Below are 13226 nucleotides of genomic sequence, written 5' to 3'. Positions count from 1 at the left end.
TAATTTCCAGTGCTGTAATTGTCTAAAGCAAGACTGCCTGTGCTTCCTTATGTTAGGTGCTGAGTCCTACCTATACTTACAGCAGTTCAGTAAGTGAAACCTGCTGTAACAACTGTTGGTTTGATTATTAAACTTTGCTTTTCTCCAAGTAGCCGGTGGAAAATTATTAAAGGAAGCTAATGTTTGTGTCTTAGTCTTGAACTTTACATTGCAGACTTAAAAGATAGAAACTAGGAAGCTTTTGCTTACTTCCTGTTTCTTGCTTGATGTACTTTGGTGCACCTACTACAGTAGTAATACACAAGTTTTCATATCTATTCTCCAAATACTTGCAAGTTTATCCACAGACCTCATATTTTCCAAAGATTTTGTCTGTAAGTTAATGTTTTGAATATTGCAAACTTGAAATAGTTCAGTGCAAACTGGTATTTCTGTGACTTTGCTGTCTTGACAGCTCTAATTTAAATGGAAGAATGACAGCATTGTGGGGAATGGGACATTCATGGAGGGATATAATTTAAGTCAATTTGCAAAATGAAGATGGACCAATTTTTCAGATACTATTTTGTGTTCGTGCACTAAGCTGATAAATTACACTTATTGGCAGAACTCATATGCAGGACCTGAAGGATGTCACTAACAATGTACATTATGAGAACTACAGAAGCAGAAAACTGGCAGCTGTTACATACAACGGTGTTGACAACAACAAAAATAAAGGGCAGCTAACAAAGTAAGTTCTTGTTAAGGTTGTATTGCACTTTAATCTTTTTGCTATGGGTTTGGTGATTGTTTTTTTTTGTTGGTTGGTTTTGCGTGTGTGTGGTGGAATTTTTGTTTGGGGTTTTTTGGGTGAGTGGTAGTTTTGTTTGTATTTTATCCTCCAGTCAGTTGCCTCTTCATTGCGTCCTGAACACTGTATACTTCTGGTTTACTTATGATTTGGGTTTTTTTCTGTTTCACTAAGGTTTACACTAGTTTGTCTGAACACGTTAAATAACTAGAGTTTAGTTAGATTCAGTTCCGAAGAGAATGCTTTCATTTACTATTTCCGTAAATAGTTTTTTGCAAAGTTTTTGTGTATTAGTGTTTCTATTTTGGTATATATAGTACTTTTGGAATTACTGTCTCTTTCAGTATGAATGCTCAATATTCGGTGTCAGGATGCTTTTGAGAAGAACGGGTTAATATTTGTTTAGAAACTTTGAAAATGCAGATGCACTACTGTCATCTTTGAAATGCTGCCCTGGCTACTTCTAGGGTTGCTTATCATGGCAGGGAAGTTATTGCAACATCTTTATCTTTTGTGAGAAGAGAGTTGCAATGCTGGGTTTTTGGGTTTTGTTGTTGATGGTGGGTTTGTTTTGGTTTGGTTGGTTTTTTTGTTTGTTTTTTTTTTAACCCTAGTATGTCAGCAAGTTGTTTGCCAACCTGATGGAATTAATGGAAAATTTAAAAGTAGGCTCTACTGTATTTTTAATTTTGTAATGCTATTTGAGAATAGCTGCACTCTTAAATTTAAGTATTTTTCCTGTTCTGCATGTGTCAACTCTGTAAACAATAATTAGTGATTAAATAATTAGTACTTGGTGACAGTCTTTTTTTTTTTTTTAATTGTACTGTATTTAAATACAAATTTCTCAACTAAAATAAAGGGTAGTATTCTGTTAGGCTATTGATATGCCAAATTATAGCTGTTCTTCCTGAAAAAGATCCCTGAAATCAGGTGGAAATATCTGCTGTTCCCATTGGTATGATAGCTACAAAGCCATTTTTCACTATTGGAGTGCCTATTCTACACAATCTTAATGCTTTGAAAGCGCCTGTGAGGGGAATGATTTAAGTGGATCTGATTTAGTTGCACCTAGTATGAGCCCACACACTAGGCTTCCCTCCTCAGTGTTGACAAGAAATATAATAGTATATGTCAGTTACATCAACTTTTCAAAAGTGTACTTAAATTTAGGTAAAGTTTATAGAGAGGTCAAGTCTTAAAGTGGATAGTCCTCAGATATGTGTATCTATTACGCAGTGGTTACTTATTCTCACTGTCATGTTTTTTGCCATCACTTTATCCCTGACTCGCATCACTAGGCTTATATAGCAAGTGTGTTAGAAATTTTTCCCAACCTACAATTGTCCTCATAACAGTACAGTGTTGTTGGTAGAGAGGGGAGGAGTTTTAAGAAATAAAATTACTAAATGAGGTAGTAAGTGTGGAAAAATCGGGGTGGGGGACATGTAAGGTAGTTTGCACATTTGAGAACAAAGCAGTGCAGGTGGGCACATCAGAGAAGAAAATGTGCTTAAGCACAAGAACTTGAGCCAACTTTCTCTTTGCTGAGGTGATACTGTAGTAACAGTAGCGTAGAATAGAAAATTGTGCATTTCCTCCAGGACTTCTAACTCGCTATTACTACACTTCTTACCGTACTGTTATTTGCTATTACTGTACTGAAAAGTGAAACTTTTTCATTGCAGTTTTAGATATCAGAGGAAGCTGTTGTGATTTTATTTTTTGTGTGTTGTTTAATACCATTTTTTATCCCTTTCCAAATCTTCCTAAGTTTTCCTTAGATTCAGAAAAATCTTAATTTTAGTGGTAACATGTTCACCACCTTTCGTTTTGTGCCTGCTTAGATTTGTGTTAGTCTGCACCTACAGACTTAGTCTGTTACATAGTTCAAGTAAGGATCAGTTATTCTGCATTCTTCTTAAAAAGAGCAACACAACGATCTATTTTTTTATTTATTTTTTAATACCGTATTGCAAACATAACAAGGTCTGTTTTTGTATAAATGCCTCTACCAGACAGTTTCAAAACTTTTCATGTTGTTCATTCTCCCCCTGCCCTGCAGTCAGTTGTTGATAGCATTGCTGAGATTCCCTTTTTAGCTAGAATTTATGCTAAGAGACTTTGGAATTACTCTGCTTTCTGAAGCATGCTTACTTTTGCATCTTCTGCCATCTCAGGTCACTGTGCTATCCACCTGAATATTTCTAGGTAAACGTGCCTTTTGGAATAATTTTCTCCATTAAAAAAAATTATGTGGCTCAGAACACTGCAGTACTGCAGCTTGGAAGGGAATAAATACGACTGGTGCTCTTAGCTATCAGGTTTTCTTCTTTTGAAAAAAAAAAAAAAAAAAGAAATAAGTTATCACAGTTTGCTTGATTCAGACATCTGAAAGGTGGCAAAAATCTATCACAAACTTGTGTTTTGAACCTTTCCTTGGAGTCAGTTCCTCCAAACACAGGGTGACTTAATAAGTAAATAAATAGAATTCTTGAATGCGTATACTGGTTATGAAGCAGTTGATGCTATTTTTGTCTTGTTACCTTGTCCATATGTTGAGTTGCAGCTTTTTTTTTTAAGCTTTAACATGCTTTTTTGGCTTCAGTGTGTTTTCATAGTTTTGAATCTAGCATATTGAAGCAGCATGAAAGGAATTTTCCTAATAACCATGTATGCTCCTGGAAATTAATTAAAGGGGGGAAGAAGAGATATTAACAATTTATCTGTGCATCCCCTTAAGAATTTTATGCTTGCCTCCTTGCCTTTTGAAATAAGTGTCTGTGTCTCAAAATGAAGTACTATTTGACTTGTCCTCTGGAAATGTGATTCTTTGATGGGAGACAGATCCAGTGCCTCTGTATGAGAATGGAGATGTGCTCTGATGCTATCTGCTGGTATTACGAGCATACTGTTAAGCACTGAGACAACCTCTGGGTCTGGAAACTCTTTAAGCTGCTCTTCCTTTGTAAGCTGGGAGCGTACACGTAAAAGGAGATGTATGTACATGCAGTGATTCTTGCACTTTTCCAAAAGTATCTCCTACTGGCAGCTGTTGGAGACTGGAGTGACCTTTTGTACCTTTAAAACAGCTGTATCTTTGTGATTTTAGCAGATCTTTATTTTTCATGCAACTGTTAATATTTTTGTGAACAAAAATGCAAACGTTAAAACAAATAGAAGTATGTGCTACAAGTTTTAATAATACTGTGCAAATTAATTGAAGCAGTTTCTTTTGTTCAGTTGATAACTGTCTCTCTGATTTGTCTGCTTTGGTTTGGTGAAACTATAATTGACTGTTCTACAAGTAAGTTATTGACCTAAGAGCAATCCAAAGCATGTGTTTTCCATGATTATGTAGCTTTTTTGTATTTTAGGTTTAGTGTCTGATTTCTTCACGTTTTCAACATCATCCCATCCATTAAAAAAATGAAATGAAATGTCAAGGGTAATCTTCACATATATGGATAACTTGTCTCTTCAAACTATGTGGTAATTGTAATTTCACACGTGTACTATGTGACATGTGTGAAAATTGATATTTGCTCTGAAATTTAAAGTTTTTAATTTGAGAAATCTTTTCCCTTTACTGTATGAAGGTGATATCTTCAGCGAGTTTAAAAGTAAAACCTTATTTTATTGAAAGCCACATTGTATACTGTAAAGATGGGCCTTACCCATCTACTGATCTGTTCAATAACCTGTCACACAGGGTAACAAAATACACAATGCGTAGGTCCTTCTAACTGCTTAGTTCAGACTGCTTCTAACTCCTTTTGCCGATATTCTTAGAGAATTCTGTGAAATGGTTCTAATGTTATTAAGGCCATCTTACTATATGGTGAGACTTAATATCAGAATCTTGTTTTCAGACTTTTTTGCCCTTTCTATAGTATTAGTGAAGTGCTAACAACGAGGCATGCTCTAGTTAAGCATCAGGCTCTGGGGAGGTGACGTTGCAGCCAGACCTTCTTCAGAGCTGAGCTCAGCCGCCGGTGAGACCTCTGCTGGCCATTGAAGTCAAGTGCTCTTTTTGTAGCACAAGAACATTCATGGGTTTTTAATACCATGCCCTTTACAGGGTGACAATTTTTAAATGGATAGGCCTCGATATGGCATTGGTTTCCAAAAACTTGTTTGGAGCAAGTGGTCGTTTATGTCACTAAAATATTTAAAATCGCTTTGAAAGCATTCATATTCTAGGCAAACTATTCCTGAAAATATCTGCACATCAAACCTGCATTAATAGTTACGTGGTGTGGTGATTTACTAACGGAATTTGAAATAAATATAACCAGCTTTAACTAACAGTCTTTACTTTTACTGTGAAAAATTTGCTTTTGGGGGAGCACATAAATAGCTTTAGGAATCTATTAATAATGACTTTACTTTTTTAATTATTGCTTTTTGTTTTTGTGGTTTTATTTAAGCATGCTAAGCTAAGCCTCTGTATTTTTTGTTTTTTAGATTTGACACAGTTGAAGGCATGTAAGTGGTCATTTAAATTTTTCCAAAAAACTTAAAGACAAAAATTTTATAAACACAAAAAGAGTTTCACTGTTTAATGTTTCAAATTTAAAACAGTTTCCTGTTATCCCACTCTTAGCATTGTTTTTTTTTTTTTTCCGTAGCAGGTTTTTTTTTGTTGTTCTAAAGCTATGCTAGTATAAACTTTAGGAATTTATAAATACTTTCAGTGACAAATACCTCTGTAAAAACCCATTCTCTTTAGAAACTTTTTGGCTAAGTCTCAAGACAGATTTGTTCAAATTTCAACAATGTAGATCCATCATCTTTATAGAGATGCTTATAAAGAATTAGTGGAATTTTGATCCTTATCTGTAAATCTAAAACTCTTCGGTGGATTGGGGAATTAGTTACTTTAATCTTTTCTGACCATGATTTTACCTTATTACTGGCTCGCAGAGGTTCCACTTTGCACATATCTAGAATAATTTTTAATTTTTGCAGAATAATTTAGAGGGCTGTTTTAACATACATCCTGTTAAATCAGTTAAATGTTTCACACCTTTGTTTAGTGGTTTGGGTTTGTTTCCTTCAGCTCTTTTTTTTTTGTTCAAGTCCCTTTTATCCTGAAATACAGGTATGTGACCCATGTCACATACCTAAGACATAACAAAATCAGTTGTGACCTGTGTTGTAAAGCTCTCAGCTGTAAATGCTCGCTTATTAGTTTATCAGATTTTCTGTGCAGACTGATTTTTACCACTTTCTCAAATACAGCTGGCATGATCCCCATTAGATTATTAGGTTGTCAAAAGAAGGACTATTCTGCTCCCCTTTCAATTCTGTAGAAACTGAGCAACGATTCCTCAGTATTCAGATCTACCTCCCAGGTTAATTTTTTGAAGAGCAGATATGATTGAGAACTTTACAATTCTAAAAGGTAACAACAAGAAAATAGTCTTGTTTTGACAGCTTTTTAGCTTCCACAAGTACTGCTACTCACCTCTTCTTTCATTTTCTTCTTATTTTTGTGTATTATTGTATTTCACCTGTGTTTAACCATTTATTTTTTTTCCTTGACAAAAGTTGCTAGCAGTTGGCCTTTTGAAGGGCTAAAGTAAACATTGGACTGAGGATCAGTTTCAGTTCTATATATTATACAGGATTTTACTCACCAATCCAAGCTTTGCAACTATTAGTTCAGATTCAATTTAATTATTTTTTTTTTAATGGAAATCCCATTTTCCTCCTCCTTGCCCTGCGCCAGTTGTCATCATTAAATACTGGTATTTGACGAAAAAGTTCATATGGCTTTGAGTTCATATGACATTGATTCCTTTCACTCTATGGTTAGTTGGTGTAAATGGGCAAGCAGGAAGGGTAAAATGAGCCATTAATAGTCAAACCAGATGTTTGATACATCGCCTCCATTCCTTTAAGAATGAATGGCAAATTCTGAATCAAAATAGACACTGCTAATTATGTTTCAATCATCAGTGATAGTTAGTCAATTCTTTTCTCATTTTAGAATACTTCTTCTGCATGATTTGAATCAGAACAAGGTTTTTTTTATTATGTGTGGGGTTTTAGGGTTTTGGGCTGGTGGTTTTTTAAAAAAAAAAAAAAAAACAAGAATTGAAAGCAAAAATACTATTTTTGATAGGGCTTAGGCCTGCCACCTCTATTTAAAAATTTGCTAGTCTGTGTGACTTTTGCATATGTTACAGTAGATATCCTAGCTGGTTGATTGTAACAGCTTCAAATATATTTAGTTCTTCATTTTTACCAACACGATAGTTAAAACTTTGTCATTTTAAGCCATATGTACTCAAAACTGAAACAAGAGGCCAGTGATTTGTTTTGATTGCTCTTTGTTGAACAGCAGAAAGGTCTTACAAGACTGTATGTAGCAATCATCACTAGATCAAAATCATCATGGTTCATAGGGTATTTAGTATGAAACTTGCTATTTAAAACCTGTATCACCTGGATAGCAGGCTTATACAGCTTTAAAAAAATCAGTAGAATCCAGGAAAGTAGTTACCATATAGTGTATAGGAAAAATGAAAAATCATGTACGTTATTTTTAAACATTACATTTATTAATAGTATTCTAAAGGCCAACTAACACTTTCATAAACTACTGATGTTCAGTTGCCTGAACCTTTTTTTGTGAAGTCGCTCTCTCTTCAGAAGTATGACCACGGCGTTCAACACAGTTATTTATGTTAACTTACTCTTGGGCTAACTTTGAACCGTGAAGATTTAGAGAGGAAATGAGACTTTTGTCTGCAATGCTCTTAAAATTTTTGTTTTGTCCATTAATTTTTTATATATTTGAATGGGAAAGAAAAAGACACATGAAGATCACTCAGAAGATGCTAATTTTTTTTTTTTTTTGTAACTTTGATTTCCTTTCATCCCATGACCAGGTTCTACTAAAGATAGTGAAGAGTTTCTGTTAACCTAAATGTAATGTAAATCAATTGTGGGGGAGGAAAAGATACTGTATGAAATGTCTTTTTGAGGAACGCTTACCTCAACAGTTAATATAATAATGCAAGTTGAATTTAAGCTAGCAGTGCATAGAGCGACGTTGTTTATCTTAATGCTTCAGCATTTTTATTTTGGATTTTTGCAGATGCCCTAATGTAACAGATAGGGGAAAAAAGTTCTTATTAGCTAACTGCTTCTTCTGGATTTATGGCAGGAGCCCGTTGGCACAGATGGAGGAGGAAAGGAGGGAGCATGTAGCCAAAATGAAAAAAATGGAAATGGAAATGGAACAGGTGTTTGAGATGAAAGTCAAAGAAAAAGTTCAGAAACTGAAGGACTCCGAAGCTGAGGTAATTGAAATCTCTTAAACCCCAATATGCTTGAGGCTTAACAAATGTAGAGATGGCTCTTTTTGCCAAGACTTTGCAATATAGCCTCTGTCTAGGAATTGATTTCATAGTTAGATTTTATGTTTAAAGACAACTCAGTTATTCTTTCGCAGCTTCTTGTCTTTGCTGAAATGGTATAAACCCAAACTAAAACAGTATTTTAGTGTTCATGTATGTCCTCTTTTTATTTTCACAGTCACAGTATGTTAAAATACTCCTTAACTTTCTTACCCTCTTTTTCTCTCACTTCTTTTGAATATTTTATGCCTGTTTTCTTCCGTGTGCTTTAAAAAGTTCTTGGGACTTTCATGGTTTACATAAGATAATATCGTAAACACAATTTGCTTTGAATATTAAAGAAGCATTTCAGGAACTTGATATGATGTCTATAAGAAATCATCTAAATTAGAATTATTAGACTAAGGAAGAGGCAGGGATGTGTTGTTGTCAGTGTTCTGGTGTCATTTGAAGATATGGAAATTGTAAGGATTAATTTCTGACATCTCCAGGTGAAATCCTCACAGTGAAGCTGTTTTTATGGGCTTCAAGCTGCTCTTGAAGTCTCTTTTTAAGAGACTATTATAAAATTACATTTAAGTAGGAAATTAATTTTAAGTTTTGAGAAGGCAGCTTCTCACGAAAAGCCAAACAGAGAAGTTGAAAACTGTCCTAAAGAAAGTCTGGCTCAAAATTTGAGGGAAAGTGAAGAAACTTGGAAGGGTAGTTGAAATGCTTGGCAGCCTGGGCATTGTAAGGAGCCAAGGCATACTGGATCAGAGGGAAAAAAATGTATCAATCTAGATATTTTATTTTTTTTTTTCTTTTGGAGAAGTAAGTAGATAAGAATATACCAGTCATCAACTTGAGGATTGTAAAGCTAGTTGTTTTCTCTGTGTCACAGTGTTTAATTAGTCATTGGATTTATCCTTCCTCGATTTCTGTCTCGAATCTTTTTAAACCCATTTATACTTCTGGCCTCCACACTCTCCTTGTTACATGAAAAACAAACAAAAATCATTCTTTTTGTTTTTTATGTACTACCTCATGACTCTCTGAGTAAGTGTGTCCTGTGATACCAGTTTTTAAATGTTCATGCAATTAATTCCTTTTTTAGTTCACCATTCATGTCTTCATAACCTTCTGTTTTATTTTTTTAAAATGTGGAAAGGTAGGCAATAGACGGTATAAAGCATTTTAAAAAAAAATCTGTAAAAGGAAATACGTTTATATGTTTTGAAGGGTTTGTGTAAGAGAGGGACTTGCAAGAGAATGAAGAAAGAGTAAGTTTTATTTAACTCAATTAAAAAATGTGTTACACCAAACAAAAGGAATCACTTTTCCTGACAGTGTCTGCATTCTCACATACAACATGATTGATTGTTGGTCTGTCCCGTCAACTTGCAGGAGACTTCTTATACTATTCTGGCAGTGTAAACAGTTCACTTCAATAATACTAATAATGATTCATTTAATTAGTATTAAGTGTATTAATTTATTCACTAATGTTTTCCCAAATAGATCCTTAATATAGTTAATGCTATCGGATAAAATAAATGTTTGGGTGTTCTATCCACACAAAGTCAAAGGTGCTCATAATTTATGCATTACTGATACTCAAACGCTCTGCAATTTGTTTCTTAAACATTTGCATCAAATGTCAAAGTATGCTTGAATTTCCTTTTGTTTGCAACATGTAGCTGCTTACAAGTCTTATTTGGAACTCAGGCAGCTTTTGGGGTGTTTTCTGTTATCTCTAACATGAGGATTAATACCCTTTTCCATTATTGGCAATAACCATAACCTTAGAGTTTTTGGTCTAAGAGTCTCTCTGAAGAGAAAATATAATACTGTATTTTCTTGCATTAGTATAGTTGCTGATGGTTGTTTCTACAGCTCCAAAAGTCGCTGTGTTTTCTGTGCGTACTGACTCGGTTCATAACTTTTTCTACAGCTGCAGCGACGCCATGAGCAAATGAAAAAGAATTTGGAAGCACAACACAAAGAATTAGAGGAAAAGCGTCGCCAGTTTGAGGACGAGAAAGCAAACTGGGAAGCCCAACAACGTATTTTGGAACAACAGAATTCTTCCAGGTAAGTTGGGGTCTTGTCCTGCAGTTCACAGTAATTGTGTAGCTTTCTGCTAAAAGACAATTTCTGTGGTAACGATGGTCAGTGGTGGTTGACCACTATGAAAGTGTCACTTAAAAGCCAAGAAAAATCTTGAACTGCTTTTAGTTACAAATGAGCATATATCAGAAATACTGGGAAGATTATTAGCTTCCAAAGCAGTTTTTCATCTGCAAAAATACTGTATCTATACATGACTACATCTGTCTAAAAAAATTGTGTTTTGAAACTTTGTGTACTTGTGTAAAAAGATGGTGTATTTGAAAGCTAGATTGCATCAGACTTCTGAGGGATGAAGAGTCAAAGCTTTGAGAATGAAAGCGTTTTAATTCTCCTGGTTCTTGGAAGGGGAAATCTAGTGATAAATGCATTGCTTGACTTTATGTACTACAAGTACTGTGTACATAGTAAGTTTCATACATTGTATTGCAAATGGCCAAGCTTTATAAAATGCATGTTTTAAAGATGTACACTAGTGATATTTTGTTAAAAAATAATAATCAAAGCACATATGCATTATTCAACAAAATTTTTCTATCATTTTTAGAACCTTGGAAAAGAATAAGAAGAAAGGGAAGATATTTTAAATGCATCATTTTCACCACCAGTTATGTATTAGTTGCCAATATGCCAGCCTGGACATCAGTGTTTGTTGGATCCGTTTGACCAATTTTGCACCAGTTGTATCCATAGTTATGGATTTAACAGCATGACAAATTTTTGTTAATTTTGATGGAGAATGAGATGCCTTGAATTGTCTAGGGTGTTGTGTACTTGGAAAAATAACAGCTCTAAGTACCTTATTTTTTTCCTTTTTGTTTTTTTTTTAAACAGATGTCATTTTAATGCAAAAGAAAACATTTTACTGTTGTACAATCATGTTCTGGTGGTTTGACGGTTTACAGGATATTAAAAAATGCAAGGACTCTAGACGGTTTTTAGTGAGGATAAATTGCCATAATATGATGCAAACAGTGCTTCTCTATTATTATAATACAGGAATTCCATTCAGTGCAGCATATACAATAATGTAATTTAGTCTAACACAGTTGACCCTATTTTTGACACTTCCATTGTTTAAAAGTACACATGGAAAAACAAAAGTTGTAGGCTTACAGTGCACCTAAGCTTTTTATAACAACCCTTTTATGTTTTGGATTCTTTAAATATATGCTATTCTCATTTAGTAACTTCTTTAGCCAGAAGGATCTCATTACTGCTTCATTTTTTGTAATAACATTTAATTTAGATATTTTTCCATATATTGGCCCTCCTAAATAGAATATAGCTTCTTTCATATGGTAGGAACCAGCGAGTAAAACTTTTCCTTTAACTCCCTTTTTACATTTTATGGTAAGTAGCAGGAAAACGCATTTATAGGTCATTTCTAGGCAAAATTGTGGAGTTAACTACCAACCTGTTTCTACCTGTGTGCAGTCTTTCTTTATTTTACTAGAAATGGGAATATGGCCTCAAGAAAAACATCACCATTTCGCATTTAGCTGTATTCATATACTGCATTTCTGTATTTTTGTTTGTATTGTAAAAAGTCACATAATAAACAATGTTGTGATGTAACACGCTGCTGTGTCAGAAATTTTGAAGGAGATAGACAGCCAAGGACTTCCTTGGCTCTGACTCTTCCTTGACTCTTCCATCTGGACTTGATTGACCTGTGTCTTTGATTTGTCCGAGGAATTGGTTAAAGGTATAGAAAATGCCTTTCCATTGTGGAATTGTTAGAAAAATCCCTTTTCAGTGTCTGTGCTCTGAATTGGCAAAACAAGGTTCTGTCTTGCCCAGGAGAGGGCACCAAGTGTCCGCACCGCTGCGCTGTGTCACACCAGCTCTGGTTTCTGTAGTCAGGCCCTCTGCGAGCTTTTGTGCGTATCTAGTGAGGCTGCTGCGTAACAACACATTTGCAGCTTCTTCGGGTACTTCTCTTAGGCTCGTTGGCAAGGGAGGGTTTTTTTTTTTTGTCTTTGGTTTTAGTTAATTCTGTCCATTCTAATAAATGTAATAGCCAGGAACTTGATATTTAAAATACAGCCTAGAAGTTGTTAAAAAAATTGATGGGGGCTTTTTATGTCTGTCTTTGCCTCTGAAACAATGAATAATGTCTCTTTTTTTGCAGATGTCCCTTGTATCACCCCAGCTATCATTCAGTTTCTGTTCATTTTTCTTTTACATGAGTTATGCTTGTCAGAAATATCATGTATTCAGGTAGCTTCCCAAAGAAATGAAGACATTTTCAATAGTCTATATAAAGGCCTCCTTATAACTCATTTCAAATATACTGCTTATCTCTTTTCAGAGAAGGCACCGATGGCTGGTAAGTGGACATAGCTTTCCCTTTCAGTTAAACAGAATTGCAAAATCTCATCTTTAAATACATCACAGAGGACGTACACTGCTTGCCCCTGCCCCTCGCCCCCTCAGGTTTCAGTTTAATTCAATAAATTGAATAGTGTAAAAAAAACAGGCAAGAGTTACTATCTAGGACAGAAGCTGCAGATTCTGAATCGCTTTTAGGACTCATCAAAATTCAGGATGTACTGTCTGTGGATATGCTGGTGCTTTAGTGGTCCCATTTGCTCTGAAATAGGGATTTTCATTTATCAGGAAACTCGTTTTAATCATGCTTGTCTTCTTTCTCCCCGCTTCTGTTCTCTGTCCTCCCACCCACACACAGGATAATCAGAAACTAGTATAAGCTCTTGCTAGATCTCTTGTATGAGGGCCCATAGATATTCTATACCATAGCATTTGTATTTGAATGAAAATGTAGAGCATGCAGAAATCAAGTGTTCCGAGTTCTTTTCTGAAATGGAGCATTCTCCTTTTGGGAAGACTTTTGTCACCTCTTAAATTGTTTCTTAAAAGCTTTGGCTTTTTATGGTAAGTTCAGGCTGCACCAGAAGAGTATGAGTTTGCCAAAAATTAGAATTCTTTTT

General features: G+C 34.8%; 1 protein-coding gene across 6 annotated transcripts in view; it reads left to right on the top strand.

Annotated features, from left to right (window-relative positions):
* SEPTIN7 (septin 7) overlaps positions 1-11850 on the top strand; it is an 82475-nt gene extending 70625 nt beyond the window's left edge. For 3 of the 6 annotated variants that reach the window (XM_074575463.1, XM_074575465.1, XM_074575464.1), the window contains 5 exons: positions 608-733; positions 5261-5281; positions 7971-8106; positions 10097-10236; positions 10820-11850. In XM_074575463.1, the coding sequence (XP_074431564.1) occupies positions 608-733; positions 5261-5281; positions 7971-8106; positions 10097-10236; positions 10820-10859 (463 nt within the window). In that variant the 3' untranslated portion in view covers positions 10860-11850. The remainder of the gene's footprint in view (positions 1-607; positions 734-5260; positions 5282-7970; positions 8107-10096; positions 10237-10819) is intronic. The other 3 variants (XM_074575467.1, XM_074575468.1, XM_074575469.1) reach the window with 1 other exon arrangement.
* Positions 11851-13226: the final 1376 nt, after the last annotated feature.

This window comes from Larus michahellis, chromosome 2, assembly GCF_964199755.1.
Source record: "Larus michahellis chromosome 2, bLarMic1.1, whole genome shotgun sequence".
Taxonomy (NCBI): domain Eukaryota; kingdom Metazoa; phylum Chordata; class Aves; order Charadriiformes; family Laridae; genus Larus; species Larus michahellis.
Note: the sequence above shows the minus strand (reverse complement) of the source record. Positions and strands in the feature narration are given on the sequence as shown.